This window comes from Scyliorhinus torazame, chromosome 14, assembly GCF_047496885.1.
Source record: "Scyliorhinus torazame isolate Kashiwa2021f chromosome 14, sScyTor2.1, whole genome shotgun sequence".
Classification (NCBI taxonomy): domain Eukaryota; kingdom Metazoa; phylum Chordata; class Chondrichthyes; order Carcharhiniformes; family Scyliorhinidae; genus Scyliorhinus; species Scyliorhinus torazame.
This window is the reverse complement of record NC_092720.1, coordinates 144,488,052-144,511,545: the sequence shown is the minus strand read 5'-3', so window position 1 is coordinate 144,511,545 and position 23,494 is coordinate 144,488,052. Positions and strand designations below refer to the sequence as shown.

At 46.7% G+C, this 23,494-nt stretch overlaps 1 protein-coding gene across 2 annotated transcripts in view; it reads right to left on the bottom strand.

Moving 5' to 3' along the window:
* The window catches only part of ryk (receptor like tyrosine kinase), a 492,414-nt gene that overhangs the window by 189,697 nt on the left and 279,223 nt on the right, over positions 1-23,494 (bottom strand). For both annotated transcript variants that reach the window (XM_072474977.1, XM_072474976.1), the window contains one exon: positions 10,923-10,992. In XM_072474977.1, the coding sequence (XP_072331078.1) occupies positions 10,923-10,992 (70 nt within the window). The remainder of the gene's footprint in view (positions 1-10,922; positions 10,993-23,494) is intronic.

Sequence of the window (23,494 nt, the reverse complement as noted above, 5' to 3'; positions counted from 1 at the left end):
TTAAAGAAGATTGATTGTCAAGGTGGGCCTGAAGGTCCCTTCAACCAAGCAGAAGGATCCAGAAGCAAGACCTTTTTCCTTTCTGTAAAGACAGTGATTGCAGCTTTTAAAAGAAAAAATATAATAAAATAACTTAATTTAACCTGAAATAGTGGTTATTCCAAAGTCTACTTTACTTACTTAGCAATGCTACTAAGTGGTAAGTAGATGAAATCTTCGGTGAAGGTATGGGTTATACCGGGGGATAACTTGAAAACATAGTTTGACCTGAATAGCACCCACCGAAGCCTGCATTCCCGGAGTCAGGGAGTGAGAATCCCTGTTCACCATTTAGAATGTCGGCCCTTTTTGGTATAGGGGGACTTCTAAGAATCATGGTGAGTTTTCAACAACAATGATTCTTTTATCCCTCTCTTGGAATCTTTCCTCTTTACTGGGATTTTTCTTGCTGTGTCATGAATTACTCCTTAAATATCTGCCACGCTTTTTTACTGTTTTTCCTGCTAATTTATCCACCCAATCCTCTTTCGTTAACTCTAGGTTGGATGTGGTTGTTTCTGCATCACAACTTCCTAGCAGATCTTTTACTTGGAGGTTATTTATTACACATGCCTCATCACCCATTACCAAACAAAGATAGCCTGCATGGTAGCACAGTGGTTCGCACTGTTGCTTCACAGCTCCAGGGTCCCAGGTTCGATTCCCAGCTTGGGTCACTGTCTGTGCGGAGTCTGCACGTTCTGCCTGTGTCTGCGTGGATTTACTCCGGGTGTTCCAGTTTCCTCCCGCAAGTCCTGAAAGACGTGCTGTTAGGTAATTTGGACATTCTGAATTCTCCCTACATGTACCCGAACAAGCGCCGGAATGTGGTGACTAGGGCCTTTCACAGTGACTTCATTGCAGTGTTAATGTAAGCCTAAGTGTGACAATAAAGATTATTATTTAAAAAAGCAAGGTGGTGGCCAGGGAAAGGACTAGACCACTTAAGGACAGTGGGGGAATCTTCGTGTTGAGCCAGAGGAAATGGGCGAGGTACGAAATGAGTGCTTTGCATCAGTGTTCATCAAAGTAAAGGACTTTGTGGATGATGATTCTTGGGTAGGGTGTGTGGACAGTCTGGATCATATTGACACTGAAAAGGAGGTCGTAGTTGGTCTTTTAAAAGATATTAAGGTCGATAAGTCTGCTGAGCAGGATGGGATTTACCCCCAGAATACTGAGCGAAGGAACGGTAGAAATTGCTGGGGCCTTGACTGACATCTTTGTATCCTCATTGGTTATAGGTGAGATCCCAGAGGACTGGAGAATAACTAATGCGGTACCGTTGTTTACGAAAGGTGGCAGGGATAATCCGAGAAAGTATAGGCCGGTGAGCCTCACGTACCGCGGTAGTAGGTAAATTATTGCAGAGAATTCTTAGGGACAGGATTTGTACCTATTTTGAAACAAATGGACTCATAAGCGATGGTTTTGTGAAGGGGAGGTCGTGCCTCACTAACTCGAGTCTTTTGAGGAGGTGGCAAAGATGATTGATGAGGTGAGGGCGGTGGATGTTGTTTACATGGACTTCAGTAACACCTTTGACAAGGTGCCTTATGGCAGACTGATACAAAAGGTGAAGTCTCACGGGACCAGAGACGAGGTGGCAAGATGATGAATACAAAACTGGCTCGGTCACAAAAAGCAGAGGGTAGCAGTAGGGGATGGTGCCTCTGGCACGGAGTCTGGCCCTGTTGCTCAGAAGGGAAGGGGGGAGAGGAGCAGAGCATTAGTAATTGGGGACTCGATAGTCAGGGGCACAGATAGGAGATTTTGTGGGAGTGTGAGAGACTCGTGTTTGGTATGTTGCCTCCCAGGTGCAAGGGTACGTGATGTCTCGGATCGTGTGTTCTGGGTCCTTAAGGGGAGGGGGAGCAGCCCCGAGTCGTGGTCCACATTGGCACTAACGACATAGGTAGGAAAGGGGACAAGGATGTCAGGCAGGCTTTCAGGGATCTAGGATAGAAGCTCAGAACTAGAACAAACAGAGTTGTTATCTCTGGGTTGTTGCCCGTGCCACGTGATAATGAGATGAGGAATAGGGAGAGAGAGCAATTAAACACGTGGCTACAGGGATGGTGCAGGCGGGAGGGATTCAGATTTCTGGATAACTGGGGCTCTTTCTGGGGAAGGTGGGACCTCTACAGACAGGATGGTCTATATCTGAACCTGAAGGGCACAAATATCCTGGGGGGGGGAGATTTGTTAGTGCTCTCTAGGGGGGGGGGGGGTTTAAACTAATGCAGCAGGGGCATGGGAACCTGGATTGTAGTTTTAGGGTATGGGAGAATGAGAGTATAGAGGTCAGGAGCACACATTTGACGTCGCAGGAGGGGGCCAGTGTGCAGATAGGTGGTTTGAAGTGTGTCTACTTCAATGCCAGGAGTATACGAAATAAGGTAGGGGAACTGGCAGCATGGGTTGGTACCTGGGACTTCGATGTTGTGGCCATTTCGGAGACATGGATAGAATAGAGCAGGGACAGGAATGGATGTTGTAGGTTCTGGGGTTTAGGTGTTTTAGTAAGCTCAGAGAAGGAGGCAAAAGAGGGGGAGGTGTGGCACTGCTAGTCAAGAGCAGTATTACGGTGGCGGAGAGGATGCTAGATGGGGACTCATCTTCCGAGGTAGTATGGGCTGAGGTTAAAAACAGGAAAGGAGAGGTCACCCTGTTGGGAGTTTTCTATAGGCCTCCAAATAGTTCTAGGGATGTAGAGGAAAGGATGGCGAGGATGATCCTGGATAAGAGCGAAAGTAACAGGGTAGTTATTATGGGAGACTTTAACTTTCCAAATATTGACTGGAAAAGATATAGTTCGACTACATTAGATGGGTCGTTTTTTGTACAGTGTGTGCAGGAGGGTTTCCTGACACAATATGTTGACAGGCCAACAAGAGGCGAGGCCACGTTGGATTTGGTTTTGGGTAATGAACCTGGCCAGGTGTTGGATTTGGAGGTAGGAGAGCACTTTGGGGACAGTGACCACAATTCGGTGACGTTTTCGCTAGTGATGGAAAGGGATAAGTATACACCGCAGGGCAAGAGTTATAGCTGGGGGAAGGGCAATTATGATGCCATTAGACGTGACTTGGGGGGGGGAATAGGTTGGAGAAGTAGACTGCAAGTGTTGGGCACACTGGATATGTGAAGCTTGTTCAAAGATCAGCTACTGCGTGTTCTCGATAAGTACGTACCGGTCAGGCAGGGAGGAAGGCTTAGAGCGAGGGAACCGTGGTTTACCAAAGAAGTGGAATCTCTTGTTAAGAGGAAGAAGGAGGCCTATGTGAAGATGAGGTGTGAAGTTTCAGTTGGGGCGATGGATAGTTACAAGGTAGCGAGGAATGATCGAAAGAGAGAGCTAAGACGAGCAAGGAGGGGACATGAGAAGTATTTGGCAGGTAGGATCAAGGAAAACCCAAAAGCTTTCTATAGGTATGTCAGGAATAAGCGAATGACTAGGGTAAGAGTAGGACCAGTCAAGGACAGGGATGGGAAATTGTGTGTGGAGTCTGAAGAGATAGGAGAGATACTAAATGAATATTTTTCGTCAGTATTCACTCAGGAAAAAGATAATGTTGTGGAGGAGAATGCTGAGACCCAGGCGATTAGAATAGATGGCATTGAGGTACGTAGGGAAGAGGTGTTGGCAATTCTGGACAGGCTGAAAATAGATAAGTCCGCGGGGCCTGATGGGATTTATCCTAGGATTCTCTGGGAGGCCAGGGAAGAGATTGCTGGACCTTTGGCTTTGATTTTTATGTCATCATTGGCTACAGGAATAGTGCCAGAGGACTGGAGGATAGCAAATGTGGTCCCTTTGTTCAAAAAGGGGAGCAGAGACAACCCCGGCAACTATAGACCGGTGAGCCTCACGTCTGTAGTGGGTAAAGTCTTGGAGGGGATTATAAGAGACAAGATTTATAATCATCTAGATAGGAATAATATGATCAGGGATCGTCAGCATGGCTTTGTAAAGGGTAGGTCATGCCTCACAAACCTTATCGAGTTCTTTGAGAAGGTGACTGAACAGGTAGACGAGGGTAGAGCAATTGATGTGGTGTATATGGATTTCAGTAAAGCGTTTGACAAGGTTCCCCACGGTAGGCTATTGCAGAAAATACGGAGGCTGGGGATTGAGGGTGATTTAGAGATGTGGATCAGAAATTGGCTAGCTGAAAGAAGACAGAGGGTGGTGGTTGATGGGAAATGTTCAGAATGGAGTTCAGTTACAAGTGGCGTACCACAAGGATCTGTTCTGGGGCCGTTGCTGTTTGTCATTTTTATCAATGACCTAGAGGAAGGCGCAGAAGGGTGGGTGAGTAAATTTGCAGACGACACTAAAGTCGGTGGTGTTGTCGACAGTGAGGAAGGATGTAGCAGGTTACAGAGGGACATAGATAAGCTGCAGAGCTGGGCTGAGAGGTGGCAAATGGAGTTTAATGTAAAGAAGTGTGAGGTGATTCACTTTGGAAGGAATAACAGGAATGCGGAATATTTGGCTAATGGTAAAGTTCTTGGAAGTGTGGATGAGCAGAGGGATCTAGGTGTCCATGTACATAGATCCCTGAAAGTTGCCACCCAGGTTGATAGGATTGTGAAGAAGGCCTATGGAGTGTTGGCCTTTATTGGTAGAGGGATTGAGTTCCTGAGTCGGGAGGTCATGTTGTACGGCCGCATTTGGAGTATTGCGTACAGTTCTGGTCGCTGCATTATAGGAAGGACGTGGAGGCTTTGGAGCGGGTGCAGAGGAGATTTACCATGATGTTGCCTGGTATGGAGGGAAAATCTTATGAGGAAAGGCTGATGGACTTGAGGTTGTTTTCGTTTGAGAGAAGAAGGTTAAGAGGAGACTTAATAGAGGCATACAAAATGATCAGGGGGTTAGATGGGGTGGACAGTGAGAGCCTTCTCCCGCGGATGGAAATGGCTGGCACGAGGGGTAATAGATATAGGACAGAGGTCAGAGGTCGGTTCTTTACGCAAAGAGTAGTGAGGCCGTGGAATGCCCTACCGGCAACAGTAGTGAACTCGCCAACATTGAGGGCATTTAAAAGTTTATTGGATAAGCATATGGATGATAATGGCATAGTGTAGGTTAGATGGCTTTTGTTTCGGTGCAACATCATGGGCCGAAGGGCCTGTACTGCGCTGTATCGTTCTATGTTCTATGTTTTCTGAATGGCAGGTTGTGACTAATGGTGTTCCACAGGGATCTATGCTGGGGCCTCTGTTGTTTGTAGTATACATAAACGATTTGGAAGAAAATGAAGCTGGTCTGATTACTAAGTTTGCGGATGACACCAAGGTTGGTGAAGTGGCAGACACTGTTGAGGACTGTCAGAGGACACAGCAGGACATAAAGTTGGAGACTTTGGCAAAGAAATGGCAAATAGATTTTAATCCAGACAAACGTGAAGTAATGCACTTTGGCAGGTCTAACATGGAGGGGAAATATACCGTAAATAGCAAAAGTCTTAGAAATATAGAAAGTCAGAGAGATTTCGACGTGCAGGCCCACAGATCTTGAAAGTGGCAACACAAGTGGCAATGTAGTCAAGAAGGCATACGGAATGCTTGCCTTCATTGGACGGGTCATCGAGTATAAAAACTGACCAAGTCATGCTGCAGGTGTATAGAACCTTGGTAAAGCCGCACTTGGAATATTGTGCACAATTCTGGTCAACACACATATCAGAAGGATGTGGAGGCTTTGGAAAGGGTACAGGGAAGGTTTACCAGGATGTTGCTTGGTCTGGAGCGTGTTAACTATATGGAGAGGCTGAATAGACTCCGACTGTTTTCATTAGAATGACCGAGACTGAGGAGTGACCTGATACGAGGTCTACAAGATTATGAGGGGCATGGATAGATTGGATGGGCAGACACTCTTTCACAGGGTGGAGGGGTCAGTCACCTGAGGGCATAGGTTTAAGGTCCATGGGGCAAAATTTAGAGGAGTTGTGCAAGGCGGGTTTTTTTTTAACACAGAGGGTGGCGAGTACCTGGAACTCGTTGCCAGGGGAGCTTGTGGAAGCAGAAACATTAACGCATTCAAAAGGCATTTTGACAAAAACATGGATGGGATGGCTATAGAGGGATAGAGCACAAGGAAGTGCTGAGGGTTTTGGCCAAGGTTGGTATCATGAGCGGTACAGGCTTGGAGGGCCAAAGGGTCTGTTCCTGTGCTGTATTGTTCTTTGTGAGTCATTGGAGGAGCCAGGTCTGTACCATGAAGGGTTTTAGTTTAATTTTCTAGAAGCTGTGAGCCGAACAGCTTTTATAGCAGGTTGTCAGGTTCAGCATTAATCTGACAGACATGATACTGCACGTTGTTTACTTAAAGGGTCTCTTTATCTCTTCAAGCAGTCTACTTAAAATCTTCTTTATCCAGAGGCAGCAAGTAATTCCGTGTTTGCTAACTTTACTTATATGGGGATTTTGATCTGTGATGTGTTTGGCTTGGTTGGAGATAGAGAAGGTATCTGTTAGAAGTTAAATTGTTTTCTTTTAGTGTTAAACATTGTTTAACTGGTAATTATACGCTATATTTCTGTGATGTTAAGGTAGTTTAATACTCTATTAATAATAGTTTGTTTGAATATACTATATCCCTATTTGTGAATGGAATCACTCCTGGAGCGAAGTATCCTTTCCTGACAGTTTTTTTTACAAATTAACGAAACGATTGGGCTTCCTGTCCGGTATCTAACAAATGTTTGTGGCTGGTCCAAGATCCGAACACAGTGCAGACTCGATGAGCCCCTTTCTGCACTGTAGGGATGTTACGAATTCTAATGCACTCTGTAATTTTCAAGTGGATAAATGGAAGGGATGGCAGAGCGGGCAGTGCAATGCTCCTCCTGCAGGATGTTCGAGGTGAGGGACACCGTCAGTGGCCCCGCTGAATTAACCTGCGGGAAGCGCAGCCATCTCCAGCTCCTCAAAGACCGTGTTAGGGAACTGGAGCTGGATGAACTGAGGCTCATTCGGGAGGCAGAGTCGGTTATAGATAGTAGCTACAGAGATGCAGTTACTCCTTAGAATGAAGGTAGCTGGGTGACGTTTAAGAGGGGGAAGAAGCAGTCAGTGCAGGGATCCCCTGCAGTTGTTCCCCTCAATAACAGGTATACCGTTTTGGATACTGTTGGGGGGGGTGGGGACCTACCAGAGGTAAGCCACGGTGACCAGGTCTCTGGCACTGAGTCTGTCCCTGTGGCTCAGGAGGGAAGGGGGTAGAGCAGGAGAGCATTAGTTATTGGAGACTCTATAGTTAGAGGTACAGATAAGCGGTACTGTGGCAACGATAGAGACTCACGGTTGGTGTGTTGCCTCCTGGGTGCCAAGGTCTGTGACGTCTCTGATCGTGTTTTCAGGATCCTTAAGGGGGGGGGGGAACAGCCACAAGTCGTGGTGCACATCGGTACCAACGACATAGGTAGGAAAAGGGACGGGGATGGAAAGCAGGAATTCAGGGTGGAAGCTGAGAGCCAGGACAGACCGTGTTGTCACCTCTGGTTTGCTGCCAGTGCCACGTGCTAGTGAGGTGAGGAACAGGGAGAGAGTGTAGTTAAACACGTGGCTACAGTGAAGGTGTAGGAGGGAGGGTTTCAGTTACTTGGATAATTGGAGCACATTCTGGGGAAGATAGAACCTGTACAAACCTGTACAACAGGACGGGTTACACCTGAACCAGAGGGGCGCCAATATCCTGGGAGGGAAATTTGCTACAGCTCTTCAGGGGGGGGTTTAAACTAATTTGGCAGGGGGATGGGAAACTGATTTGTAGTCCAGCAGATAGCGTTGCTGGAGTTCAGGAAGTTGAGGGTAGTGCAGTACCGAGGAAGGTACCAAGGTCACAAGAGTGGACCTGCAGGCATGAAGGTGGTTTGAAGTGTGTCTACTTCAATGCGAGGAGCATCAGGAATAAGGTTGGTGAGCTTGAAGCATGGATTGGTACCTGGGACTACGATGTTGTGGCCATTACGGAGACATGGATAGAACAGGGGCAGGAATGGTTGTTGGGGGTTCAGATGTTTCAGTAAGATTAGGGAAGGTGGTAAAAGAGGTGGAGGAGTAGTATTGTGAATCAAGGATAGTATAATGGCTGCAGAAAGGCAGTTTGAGGAGGATCTGTCTACTGAGGTCGTGTGGGCTGAAGTTACAAATAGGAAAGAACTTTGTTCGGAGTTTCTATAGGCCCCCACACAGTAACAGAGGTGTGGAGGAAAAGGTTGCAATGCAGATTTTGGAGAGGTGAGGTAGTCACAGGGTAGTTGTCATGGGTGACTTTAACTTTCCAAATATTGACTGGAACCACTATAATTCGAATAGTTTGGATGGGGCTGTTTTTATCCTGTGTGTGCAGGAGGGTTTCCTCACACAATATGTGGGTAGACCGACAAGAGGTGGGGCCACATTGGATTTGGTACTGGGTAATGAACCGGGCTAAGTGTTAGATTTGGCTGTGGGAGAGCACTTTGGAGATAGTGACCACAATTCGGTGACTTTCACTATAGGAATGGAGAGGGATAGGAACATACGGCAGGGCAAGGTTTATAACTGGGGGAAGGGTAATTACGATGCGATTAGGCAAGAATTGGGGAGCATAAGATGGAAACAGGAACTGTCAGGATAGGCACAATTGAGATGTGGAGTTTGTTCAAGGAACAAATACTGCGTATCCTTGATATGTATGTTCCTGTCAGGCAAGGAGGAAATGGTCGAGTGAGGGAACCATGGTTTATAAAAAAGATTGAATGTCTTGTCAAGAGGAAGAAGGGGGTTTATGAAAGGATGAGAAAACAAGGTTCAGTTAGGGCACTTGAGGGATACATGATAGCTAGGAAGGAGCTCAAGAAAGTGCTTAGGAGAGCAAGGAGGGGGCATGAGAAGCCCTTGGCGGGTAGGATCAAGGAAAACCCCAAGGGTTTTTACACATGTAGGAATAAAAGAATGACCAAGGTGAAGTTAGGGCCGGTCAAGGACAGTAGTGGGAACGTGTGCATGGAGTCTGAAGATATAGGAGAGGCCCTAAAATGAATACTTTTCATCAGTGTTCACAAAGGAGAGGGGCCATGTTGTTGAGGAGGATAGTGCGATACAGGCTGGTAGGCTGGAGGAGGTAGGTATTCGGAAGGAAGATGTGTTAGAAATTTTGAGAAGCCTGAGGATAGAAAAGTCCCCTGGGCCTGATGGGATATATCCTAGGATTCTTTGGGAAGTGAGGAATGAGATTGCAGAGCCTTTGGCTTTGATCTTTATGTCCTCACTGTCTCCAGGAATAGTGCCAGAAGACTGGGGAGAGGCGAATGTTGTCCCCTTGTTCAAGAAAGGGAACAGGTATAACCCTGGGAATTATAGGCCGGTTAGTCTCACTTTGGTCATAGGTAAATTATTGGAAAGGGTCCTGAGGGATAGGATTTTTGATCATTTGGAAAGATACAGCTTAATCTACGGATTTGTGAGGGTTAAGTCTTGCCTCACAAGTTTGATTGTATTCTTTGAGGAGGTAACTAAGTACATAGATGAAGGTAGAGCAGTTGATGTCGTATACATGGATTTTAGAATGGCCTTTGATAAGGTGCCCCATGGTCGGCTCATGCAGAAAGTAAGGAGGCATGGCATAGAGGGAAATTTGGCCGATTGGATCAGTAACTGGCTATCACATAGAAGACAGAGCGTGGTGGTAGATGGTAAAAACCAGTGCTGCTGAGAATACTAAGCTGCTGTAAAGAAAGCTACAAGCAAAAATAAAGTGTAGCTTGCGGATGGAACAAAAATATTTAATACCTTCCCAGATTATGAAAAGAGAAATATTTCATCAATACATATCAGATTTGATCAATAAAGCCCATTAGACTCTCTCAAGAGTTGGCAGGTCATGTTACAGTTGTATAAGACTTTAGTTCGGCCACATTTGGAATACTGCGTACAGTTCTGGTCGCCACATTACCAAAAGGATGTGGATGCTTTGGAGAAGGTGCAGAGGAGGTTCACCAGGATGTTGCCTGGTATGGAGAGCGCTAGCTATGAAGAGAGGTTGAGTAGATTAGGATTATTTTCATTAGAAAGACGGAGGTTGAGGGGGGACCTCATTGAGGTTTACAAAATCATAGATTTCATAGAATTTACAGTGCAGAAGGAGGCCATTCAGCCCATCGAGTCTGCACCGGCTCTTGGAAAGAGCACCCTACCCAAGGTCAACACTGCCACCCTATCCCCATAACCCAGTAACCCCACCCAAAACTAAGGGCAATTTTGGACACAATTTTTCATGGCCAATCCACCTAACCTGCACATATTTGGACTGTGGGAGGAAACCGGAGCACCCGGAGGAAACCCACGCACACACGGGGAGGATGTACAGACTCCGCACAGACAGTGACCCAAGCCGGAATCGAACCTGGGACCCTGGAGCTGTGAAGCAATTGTGCTATCCACAAGGCTACCGTGCTGCCCCATCATGAGAGGTATAGACACAATGGATAGCAAGAAACTTTTTCCCATAGTGGGGGACTCAATTAATAGGGGTCACGAGTTCAAGGTGAGAGGGGAAAAGTTTAAGGGAGATATGCATAGAAATTTCTTTACGTAGAGGGTGGTGGGTGCCTGGAACGCATTGCCGGCGGAGGTGATAGAGGCGGGAACGATGGCATCATTTAAGATGTATCTAAACAGATACATGAATGGGCAGGGAGCAGAGGGATACAGATCCTTAGAAAATAGGCGACAGTTTTAGATAGAGGATCTGGATCGGTGCAGGCTTGGAGGGCCGAAGGGCCTGCTCCTGTGCTGTAATTTTTCTTTGTTCTTTGTTCAAATGCCATCAGAAACTAACAAAATGCAGTTTTTGCATTCACCTATTCTAGTGTCTGGGAATGTACCTGTGATGGAGTCCACGCAGTTTGCAGCTCTCTGTCAACATCATTGTTACTTGTACCTCTGAAGCATGGTCTACAAAGAAAACAAACAGAATCAAAATAAACTGCATCTTTTACACATTGTTATCATCATTCCATTCAACAAAAAGTTACAATTCTGTGTTTTGAGTGTGTTGCAAATGGAGCTGCCAAATTGTACTGGGGAAGAGTCAACAAGAATGCAGCAAGAACTTAATCTGAGGCACATGTCAAGGCATCAGAGGAAGGCAAATGTCCTGACACGCAAGTGTTGTTTATACCATTCCTCGTGCTCTGCAGAAAGATATCAATGTTTCCTGGTTTCCTATTTCCATGATAGAGCCATTGTAATCATCAAAAATCTATTAATTTGGAACAATTGTTTCAGGTTTGAGGCCAAAGATAATCACAAACTTTTGTATTAGGGCTCCAAAATGACAGAACCTCATCCTGTTTCTTCCATGGTCTCACAATCCTTGGAATGTTTTTAAAAAGGTATTTCTAATACAAAGCAATACAAACACTGTATCTGAATTGTGCCTAAAATACACAATGGTCTGAATTCCAACGGTGAAGAGAGAGTGGCTGCCTGTCACATCAAGCCAGCATTTGACAGAGTGTGGCATCAAGGAGCCTTAACAAAATTGAAGGCTATAGGAATTGGGGGGTAAACATTCCACTGGTCGGAGTCATTACAAGCACAAAGGAAAATGGTTATGGTGTTTGAATGCCAATCATTTGAGCCCCAGAACTAAGTAACAAATTATTTAATCATGTACGAGAGTACATTGAAGCTTCAACATTTAAAATTACAACTGCACATCTGGTCAATATAGGTAGGCTGAAAGGTCATGAGCCAGAGGACATCGATTTAAGGTGACTGGCCAAAGAACCAAAGGTGAACCACAGCGAGTGTTTGGGATCTGGAATGCATGACCTCAAAGTGTGATGGAGGCGGATTCATTCATGGTTTTTAAAAGGAAATTGGATAAGTGCCGAAAGAGAAAAGATCTGAAGGGCTGCGGGAACAGGGCAGAGCAGCTGGACAAGCTATGCTACTCCAACAGGGACAGTAAGATCACCTTCAACAGGTTGAAGGTGTTGTAACCAATCTAGAACTCTATGAATCATAGGATTTACAGTGCAGGAGGCCATTCAGCCCATTGAGTCTGCACTGGCCCTTGGAAAGAGCACCCCACTTAAGCTCATACCTCCACCCTAACCCCATAATCCTTTGTACAATAAGGGGCAATTTATCATGGCCAATCCACCTAACCTGCACATCTTTCGACAGTGGGAGGAAACCGGAGCACCCGGAGGAAACCCACGCAGACATGTGGAGAATGTGCAGACTTCACACAGTCACCGAGGTCAGGAGTTGAACCCAGGTCTCTGGAGCTGTGAGGCAGCAGTGCTAATCACTGTGCCCCCGTGGAAAGGTGGTGTTCCAAAAGGATCAGAAGACCACTGTTGTTTACCATTTACATGAAAAGAGGCAGAAAATTTTCTGTTATTGGGCGCTCTCCTTTAAAGGCTAACTGATCTTTAATCAACGGAGTTACAGGTCCCACTAACTTTCAAGTACGATCTACTGCAGCTAGCGTGACTGTAGAATGTTGCAATTATCCGGAGTTATAAATGGTGAAAAAAATAGCAGGTTCACCACCTGGCAAATCTTTCTGCATCCAGTCATACACTATTATGACCAGCCTTCAGTTTGTTATCCCATAAAATGAAAACATTTACTTGTTTTCTGTTTTTGCTCCCACAACAGCTGGTGCGAGTCACCAAATAATTTTGATATTACTAAAGTATCCCTATGTTTTACAGGAGGCTTTCGATAGAAAAATCATGGACTGAATTTAATTCAGATATTGCATAATTAGACCATAAGATCATAAGACATAGGAGCAGAAGGCAGCATGGGAGCAGTGGTTGGCTCTGTTGCTTCACAGCTCCAGGGTGCAGGTTCGATACACGGCTTGGGTCACTGGCTATGTAGAGTTTGCATGTTCGCCCTGTGTCTGCGTGGGTTTTCTCTGGGGCTCCGGTTTCCTCCCACAAGTCCCGAAACATGTGCTGTTAGGAAATTTGGACACTCTGAATTCTTCCTCTGTGTACCCGAACAGGCGCTGGAATGAGACTAGGGGATTTTCACAGTAACTTCATTGCAGTGTTAATGTAAGCCTATTTGTGACAATAAATATTATTAATTATTATTATTTGAATTAGGCCACTCAGCCCATCGAGTCTGTTCCGCCATTAATCATGCCTGATATTTTTCTCATTCCCATCCTCCTGCCTTCTCCCCATAACCCCTGATCCCCTTATTAATCAAGAACCTCTCTATCTCGGTCTTAAAGACACTCAAATGATTTGGCCTCCACAGCCTTCTGCGGCAAAGAGTTCCATAGATTCACCACCCTCTGGCTGAAGAAATTCCTCCTACATAAGAACTAGGAGCAGGTGTAAGCCATCTGGCCCCTCGAGCCTGCTCCACCATTCAATGAGATCACGGCTGATCTTTTGTGGACTCAGCTCCACTTTCCGGCCCGAACACCATAACCCTTAATCCCTTTATTCTTCAAAAAACTATCTATCTTTATCTTAAAAACATTGAAGGAGCCTCTACTGCTTCACTGGGCAAGGAATTCCATAGATTCACAACCCTTTGGGTGAAGAAGTTCCTCCTAAACTCAGTCCTAAATCTACTTCCTCGTATTTTGAGGCTATGCCCCCTAGTTCTGCTTTCACCCCCCCAGTGGAAACAACCTGCCCACATCTATCCTATCTATTCCCTTCATAATTTTATGTTTCTATAAGATCCCCCTGCATCCTTCTAAATTCCAACGAGTACAGTCTGTTGCTAACTTTTGGTTGGTTCAATTGGCTCTGTTTTATAACCTTTGCTCTAGAGTCGCCAGGTATCTTTATGATACCGCCACGAGGTCCAAGTTCAAGTAATGATCAATAACTCAGTACACCAATTAGTAAGATTCAAATCAAAGCACATTTATTTACAGTCAAATCTACTCATGCATAAACTCTACTTTCTAAGCTATTTCTATCACTAACAGGCCAATACTTAGCTTCGGACTGGCCCACCAGGTCAGGGGAACAAATGGCCTTTCTTTCGGGTTCTGAGTCTGCGGGATTCGAAAGCTGGTATGGACTGGTAGCTAGGGAGCGCCTATCTCGTAGCGAGCGTTGACTTGAGACTTACGTTCTTTGGCGGCAGCTGGACAGGTCACTGTCAAGGGTTGGTTCGCGTTGCTGAGTGACCCTGTCAAGAAGGACGATTTGAACTTGGGGCTTTACTTTATAGTCCTCAGGGGCTTCCCGCCTTTCGGGGGGGACCCCGTACCTGGTTTCAAGTGATTGGACTTTGTTCCAATTGCTTGGTTCGATTTCTCCAATACTGGAGCGGTTCCCTGATTGATGGGCGGTCTTAGGTGTCCGTTAACCTCTTTTGTGTTGGTTCCTGCTGGCGCCGAGGAGTGTGGCTTGGCTTTGTTTACCTTAAATGTTTCGATTGTTCCCGGGGATCGCTCATTAGTATGTAGATGGCCGCTACATTATTGTGCAGATGGTTGCTGGTATCGATGCTGTCTGGGCTTTTGCAGAGTTTAATACACAGTAACTTGCACCTGCTAGTTTCTGCCTGTGTTGGCTGAATTTCCCTTCAGCCTTTGCTGTTCTCCAAATTTACGTCGAGAATTGGCCAACCCAGGCGGCTACACTCCCTCCTTGTGATCCTAGCGTGAAGGATCACATAACTGCATTATTCTTCATTCCCTGACCCGGCGAGCACTCTTCTATGGCCTCTACACTGACCATAACTATGCAAGAAAATTTTAACTGACAATTCTAAGTGGCACTATGTGAAACAGGGACATGCATTACAAAATAATAAAAACGGTACCTCTAACTGTCCTTAGTAAACTACACTCACTCATACTAACTTCCTAAACAATACAACCCAAATCATAGCAGCATTATTCACATTTTCCTGGCTTGGCAGTCAAGCTCAGGATTGTGCAATCGCTCATGAAACACATTTCTTTATTCACAAAAAGAACGCAAACAAATCTTTATTATAGATCGCGGGGGTCAGGGGTCTGGTCATATCTGAAAATAGGGGATCTTATCCAAAAACCGGGGTGCGAGCGCGGTAGGCTCTCCTTCTCCATTTTCTCAGACTGCACGATGCAGCAGAGTATCGCCAATACTAGTAGGGATTCTATCAAGTAGGACAGGGAGTACCAGGTTATAAACCTGTCACACCAAGATGGTGTGGCGTCGCTTGTGACTGGGCTCTGGGTACTGTGGGAAAGTGAATCATTAACGGCTGGGGGGTTTGAGGTCAGGGGGTTCGCGTTCGCGCGCAACCAAATGTCCATTATGGTGATGAGCAACACAGAGGATGTCCTCATGGTTCTTCTTCTCTCTTTTCTCTTCTCTTCTCTGGAGCTTCTGGGGTTCTGTGGGATCAAGCATAGTGCCTGTTGCTATCTTGGTTTAATATCCCGTATGATAGCCGGTCTGTCCTTTAGTGCCAATTACTCCCTTTATAATTGGTCACTATGTGTGAAACCCTCATTTTTTTTTTAAACCGAATATCAGGACAAGACACACTTACAAATACTGAAACAGTGCGAGCCGTCTCGCAGGCTGTGCAATTTACCATCCAAATGTTTGAGGATGTAAAAAGCAGAGGGTTGGCAACCTAAGGGTTACCTGAAAACAACAACAAAACTTTTTGAACAAAAATTGCCAAAATGAGGTGCGTATGGGCCGCGACGGGTAAGATTTGGATGGAGTCCCCGGGTAGGACGGCGACCAATGCCGTGTGTGCTCTACCCGAGCATAGCTGACCAGAGGGGGGTTCCCAGGCAGGGCGGGTCCCAATGCCGTTTCTCCACTGCCTGAGCAACCGACATGAACGGGCAAGAAATGTAGTCATCGTGGGGGGTTGCCGTATTGGTTCTTCCTTCGAACCAGAAGGGCAGTTATGAACGGGGGTCTGGCAAGCTCTCAGAGATTTCGGCCAAAAAATAAGGCGTGGGGCTGTGGGTAAAACATTTCCGATCTTACGTACAACATTTAACAATACATAAGAACTAGGAGCAGGAGTAGGCCATCTGGCCCCTCGAGCCTGCTCCACCATTCAATGAGATCATGGCTGATCTTTTGTGGACTCAGCTCCACTTTCTGGCCCGAACACCATAACCCTTAATCCCTTTATTCTTCAAAAAACTATCTATCTTTATCTTAAAAACATTTAATGAAGCAGCCTCTACTGCTTCACTGGGCAAGGAATTCCATAGATTCACAACCCTTTGGGTGAAGAAGTTCCTCCTAAACTCAGTCCTAAATCTACTTCCCCTTATTTTGAGGCTAGACAACTACAAACAACATAAAATATGCTGCAGGTTCCATCAGAAAGGACACCGTTTTCTCCCAAGCGGTTCCTTTTTAAAACATCATCTGGACACCTCAGTTATCGGTTGCGAACAGGGTCGCAAAGGGGTTCTCTTTTTGGGAGTCAGACTCAAAGTCGTCGCCTTCTCCCGGATGCCAAACTCTCGAGTGTATCAGGGGGGATAGGACTGCATGGTGTGATTTGCGATCCCTCTCGTCATTCCGGACGAGTCTGTATGAGTTATCTCGGTGTAAAAGGTGGTGTCTAGTTCTGTTGTGGGGACGGAATCGGGGTCGTCATTGTAGGTCAGTGGTCGGTGTTGGGGTTTGTTTAGGAAAGTGATCATAAAGGGATCACTCGAATCGTGGTTGGATTCGCTGGGTGTGGGTCCTGTTGCATGGGGATAGTAGGGAGGCGTGCTGTGGCTATTGTCCGAGTCGCTGTCGCTGCAGTCTGTGGGCGTTCCGGGGCGGAGTGTATAGTTCGGGGGTGGAGTCGAGGTTGAGTCCGTGGCTGGGCGTGTTGGGGGAGGGTAGGGTTACGTTGGCTGTCGGCGGGGCGTGGTCTGCTGCGTCGAGCATGACGTGATATGCGTGGTTAGACTGTGTTCCATATGCCTTAAGCTGGTTAATATGGAACCACGCAGTCTTTCCGTTGGGACACTTTATTTTGTAGACGGAAGGGCTTACTTTGTCCGCAATGGAATACGGACCCGAATATTCGGGTGACAGGAATGTGCTGGGGTTGTATACGGAGAGCATGACTTGCTGACCTACACTGAACTCAGTCGCATGCACTGTCTTATCGAAACAGGCCTTGCTCTGTTTCTTTCTCGTGCCCAATTTCACTGCGGCTGCTAACTGAGCCGTTTTAACATTCTCCACTAATTGTTCTCCTGCTTTCTCGTGTGTGAGGGCCGTCACTTCGGGGCTGGTCAAATCTAATCCTAATAAAAATTCTGTGCTTTTCATGGGGCGTCCGGTCATGAGGGTGTGTGGGGTGTAACCTGTAGAAGTTGAAACTGTATTTCGCAAAAACATCAGCGCAAAAGGGAGGACTGAATCCCAAGTGGTGTTGTTTTACTGGACCATTTTTCTGAGGGTTGATTTTAGGGTCCGATTCATGCGCTCCACAATACCACTTGACTGGGGGTGGTATGCGATGTGGAATTTTTGGGTCATGCCAAATATCGTGAGGACGTTCTTCATGACACGTCCCGTAAAATGGGAACCTTGGTCGGATTCAATGCTGCGGGGGAAGTCCCCATCTCGTAAAGATGTGGTGGGTTAAAATCTTGGGCTGTGGTCTTTGCCGTGTTCGTTCTGGATGGGAATGCTTCCACCCATTTTGTAAACATGTCTATCACCACGAGTACATATTTATAACCATTCCTGCAAGGGGGCAATGGTCCTATAAAATCAATCTGGAGGTTAGTCCAGAGGCCATTAACGGGTCGGGTGTGACTAAGCTGAGCCTTTTTGGCATATCTGTCCGGATTGTTCTGGGCACAGATAAGGCAATTCTCAACGTAGTGAGTTACATCGTCTTTTAAACTCGGCCACCAACAGAACTGCCTGAGGTGGGCTGTAGTGGGATCAATTCCCTGATGTCCATGACTGTCATGGAATAAACAAATCAGTTGATTCCTGTCCTGTTCAGGAGCCACATAAAGGGTGTCTTTTAACACCACACCGTCATGTGTGGTCAGAGCATTTTTAAACCTATTGTAAGGTGCCATAAATTTTCCTTTTAAAATTCCCTGAGATTGCTATCCTGCTTCTGGGCCTGCACTAAATCCTCGATATTAGTCTGCGAGACCTGAACTGCATTCACTGGTGCGCTTTCGGGGGTTGGCCAAGAATATCCGTGCCTGGAACCTGCTTTTGCCAGTGCGACGGCTTTTACATTTCCAGGGGGGGGGAGGAACGATGGTGACTACGAACTTTGATGATTCCAAAGGTCCTGTTCTGTGCTCTTTCTAAAATGTGGCGGAGTAATGGGGCTGAGGGAAGGGGTTTTGCGTCTGCGGAAACAAATCCTCTTGCTTTCCACAGGGGTAGGAATTCCGTAAGACTGTTGCAGACATAGAGGCTGTCCGAATATATGTCTGCTGGGCTGGGGAAGGAATCTGGGTGTCCCACTATGTATGCGATGGCCGCATGTTCTGCTGCCTGCGCGCCTAAGTGGTCTGGAAGTTTTATTGCTATTTCTTCTAGGGTGCGTTCCTGCGCGTCCTCGACGTAAATGCCGCATCCTGTTATGCGCTTCACTTCTAATATTGTGGAAGATCCATCTACATATATCCTAATGGGTTTGCACGTGTCTGTGTGCTTGGGGCTCTGGGTTGAACTACCTATCTTTCTGGGGGGTGCTTTAGCAATAAAGGGTCCTGTGTTGTGGTGTGGAGAGATAATTTCATATTCATGGGGGGTTCCGGGGTACTGTAGGTTATCGGCTAAAAAAGTGTGGGTCTTTGTCCTTTTAACAGAGATGTCCCATCCCTGCAAAAGAAGGGTCCATCTGGCTGCTCTTATCTGACTAACTGTACCATCCTTGAGTCGTCCGTCCAGTAAAGGTTGGGTGGGGGGGTGTTCTGTGAGAATTGTGATGGGGTTCAGTCCGGTAATGTACGAAAAATACTGAACTGCCCAAAATACTGCAAGCAGGTGCCTCTCACAGGCTGAAAATCCCTGCTCCACAGCATCTAAAACTCTGGAGGCGTAAACCACGGGCCTTAACTGTTCGTGCCATTCCTGGAGGAGCACGGCCAAAAGGGTGCGGTCTGTGGTTGCTACCTCTGTGGCATAAGGGGAAAGCGGGTCTGGAACTTGTAGTGCGGGGGCTGCTATGAGTGCTTTTTTCAACGAGTCCACAGCATCCGTATGCTGCGGAAGCCATTCCCAGGGGGCTCCTTTCTTTAGGAGGTCTGAGAGGGGCGCTGCCTTGCTGGCAAAACCGTCAATGTGGTTTCGGCAGCAGCCAACCAGTCCTAAAAACGACCGGAGGGCTGAAACGTTCTGGGGAAGGGGCAATTTAGCAATCGAGCCAATCATTTTATGCTCGATCTCGCGTTTACCGTGCGTGATAATTGTACCCAAATATATCACCTTGTTTTCCAAAATCTGGGTCTTTTTGGGGTTAACTTTACATTCAATTGCTTGTAGTAATACCAGGAGTGCGGACAGAAGCTCGATGTGCTCTTCCTTGGTGTCTGTCTGCAGTAGTAGGTCGTCTACGTACTGGACCAGACATTCGGGGCGAGAACATTTTGATAAATCATTTGCCAGCTGTCGGTGGAAAATGGAGGGAGAGTTGTGGAATCCTTGTGGAAGGCATGTCCACGTGTACTGCTGATTTTTAAAAGTGAATGCAAATTTGTATTGGCACGCTTTTACATAGAACATAGAATGATACAGCGCAGTACAGGCCCTTCGGCCCACGATGTTGCACCGACATGGGAAGTCAAAAAACAAAAGCCATCTAACCTACACTATGCCATTATCATCCATATGCTTATCCAATAAACTTTTATATGCCCTCAATGTTGGCGAGTTCACTACTGTTGCAGGTAGGGCATTCCACGGCCTCACCACTCTTTGCGTAAAGAACCTACCTCTGACCTCTGTCCTATATCTATTACCCCTCAGTTTAAGGCTATGTCCCCTCGTGCTAGCCATTTCCATCCACGGGAGAAGGCTCTCACTGTCCACCCTATCTAACCCCCTGATCATTTTGTATGCCTCTATTAAGTCTCCGCTTCACCTTCTTCTCTCTAATGAAAACAACCTCAAGTCCATCAGCCTTTCCTCATAAGATTTTCCCTCCATACCAGGCAACATCCTGGTAAATCTCCTCTGCACCCATTCCAAAGCTTCCACGTCCTTCCTATAATGAGGTGACCAGAACTGTACGCAATACTCCAAATGCGGCCGTACCAGAGTTTTGTACAGCTGCAACATGACCTCATGACTCCGGAACTCAATCCCTCTACCAATAAAGGCCAACACACCATAGGCCTTCTTCACAACCCTATCAACCTGGGTGGCAACTTTCAGGGGTCTATGTACATGGACACCTAGATCCCTCTGCTCATCCATGCTTCCAAGAACTTTACCATTAGCCAAATATTCCGCATTCCTGTTATTCCTTCCAAAGTGAATCACCTCACACTTCTCTACATTAAACTCCATTTGCCACCTCTCAGCCCAGCTCTGCAGCTTATCTATGTCCCTCTGTAACCTGCAACATCCTTCCGCACTGTCGACAACACCACCGACTTTAGTGTCGTCTGCAAATTTACTCACCCACCCTTCTGCGCCCTCCTCTAGGTCATTTATAAAAATGACAAACAGCAACGGCCTCAGAACAGACCCTTGTGGTACGCCACTTGTAACTGAACTCCATTCTGAACATTTCCCATCAACCACCACCCTCTGTCTTCTTTCAGCTAGCCAATTTCTGATCCACATCTCTAAATCACCCTCAATCCCCAGCCTCCGTATTTTCTGCAATAGCCTCCCGTAGGGAACCTTATCAAACGCTTTACTGAAATCCATACACAACACATCAACTGCTCTACCCTCGTCTACCTGTTCAGTCACCTTCTCAAAGAACTCAATAAGGTTTGTGAGGCATGACCTACCCTTCACAAAGCCATGCTGACTATCCCTGATCATATTATTCCTATCTAGATGATTATAAATCTTGTCTCTTATAATCCCCTCCAAGACTTTACCCACAACAGACGTGAGGCTCACCGGTCTATAGTTGCCGGGGTTGTCTCTGCTCCCCTTTATGAACAAAGGGACCACATTTGCTATCCTCCAGTCCTTTGGCACTATTCCTGTAGCCAATGATGACATAAAAATCAAAGCCAAAGGCTCAGCAATCTCTTCCCTGGCTTCCCAGAGAATCCTAGGATAAATCCCATCAGGCCTCGGGGCTTATCTATTTTCAGCCTGTCCAGAATTGCCAACACCTCTTCCCTACGTACCTCAATGCCATCTAATCTATTTACCTGGAGCTCAGCATTCTCCTCCACAACATCACCTTTTTCCTGAGTGAATACTGACGAAAAATATTCACTTAGTATCTCGCCTATCTCTTCAGACTCCACACACAACTTCCCATCCCTGTCCTTGACTGGCCCTACTCTTACCCTAGTCATTCTTTTATTCCTGACATACCTATAGAAAGCTTTTGGGTTTTCCTTGATCCTACCTGCCAAATACTTCTCATGTCCCCTCCTTGCTCGTCTTAGCTCTCTCTTTAGATCATTCCTCGCTACCTTGTAACTATCCATCGCCCCAACTGAAACTTCACACCTCATCTTCACATAGGCCTCCTTCTTCCTCTTAACAAGAGATTCCACTTCTTTGGTAAACCACGGTTCCCTCGCTCGACGCCTTCCTCCCTGCCTGACCGGTACGTACTTATCAAGAACACGCAGTAGCTGTTCCTTGAACAAGCTCCACATATCCAGTGTGCCCAACACTTGCAGCCTATTTCTCCAACCTACCCCTCCCAAGTCATATCTAATGGCATCATAATTGCCCTTCCCCCAGCTATAACTCTTGCCCTGCGGGGTATACTTATCCCTTTCCATCACCAACGTAAACGTCACCGAATTGTGGTCACTGTCCCCAAAGTGCTCACCTACCTCCAAATCTAACACCTGGCCTGGATCATTACCCAAAACCAAATCCAATGTGGTCTCGCCTCTTGTTGGCCTGTCAACATATTGTGTCAGGAAACCCTCCTGCACACATTGTACAAAAAACGACCCATCTAATGTACTCGAACTATATCTTTTCCAGTCAATATTTGGAAAGTTAAAGTCTCCCATAATAACTACCCTGTTACTTTCGCTCTTATCCAGAATCATCTTCGCCATCCTTTCCTCTACATCCCTAGAACTATTAGGAGGCCCATACTACGTCAGAAGAAGAGTCCCCATCTAGCATCCTCTCCGCCACCGTAATACTGTTCTTGATTAGCAGCGCCACACCTCCCCCTCTTTTGCCTCCTTCTCTGAGCTTACTAAAACACCTAAACCCCGGAACCTGCAACAACCATTCCTGTCTCTGCTCTATCCATGTCTCCGAAATGGCCACAACATCGAAGTCCCAGGTACCAACCCATGCTGCCAGTTCCCCTACCTTATTTCGTATACTCCTGGCATTGAAGTAGACACACTTCAAACCACCTACCTGAACACTGGCCCCCTCCTGCGAAGTCAAATCTGTGCTCCTGACCTCTATACTCTCAATCTCCCGTACCCTAAAACTACAATCCAGGTTCCCATGCCCCTGCTGCATTAGTTTAAACCCCCCCAAAGAGCACTAACAAATCTCCCCCCCCAGGATATTTGTGCCCCTCAGGTTCAGATGTAGACCATCCTGTCTGTCGAGGTCCCACCTTCCCCAGAAAGAGCCCCAGTTATCCAGAAATCTGAATCCCTCCCGCCTGCACCATCCCTGTAGCCACGTGTTTAAATGCTCTCTCTCTCTATTCCTCATCTCATTATCACGTGGCACGGGCAACAACCCAGAGATAACAACTCTGTTTGTTCTCGTTCTGAGCTTCCATCCTAGCTCCCTGAAAGCCTGCCTGACATCCTTGTCCCCTTTCCTACCTATGTCGTTAGTGCCAATGTGGACCACAACTTGGGGCTGCTTCCCCTCTCCCTTAAGTACCCGGAAAACACGATCCAAGACATCACGTACCCTTGCACCTGGGAGGCAACATACCAAACGTGAGTCTCTCACGCTCCCACAAAATCTCCTACCTGTGCCCCTGACTATCAAGTCCCCAATTACTAATGCTCTGCTCCTCTCCCCCCTTCCCTTCTGAGCAACAGGGACAGACTCCGTGCCAGAGGCCCGTACCCCATGGCTTACCCCTGATAAGTCCCCCCCCACACAAGTATCCAAAGCGGTATACTTGTTACTCAGGGGAACGACCGCAGGGGATCCCTGCACTGACTGCTTCTTCCCAGTCCCTCTTACAGTTACCCATCTATCTCCAATCTTTGGTGTAACTAATTCCCTGTAGCTGCTATCTATGACCCCCTCTGCCTCCCGAATGATCCGAAGTTCATCCAACTCCAGCTCCAGTTCCCTAACTCGGTCTTGGA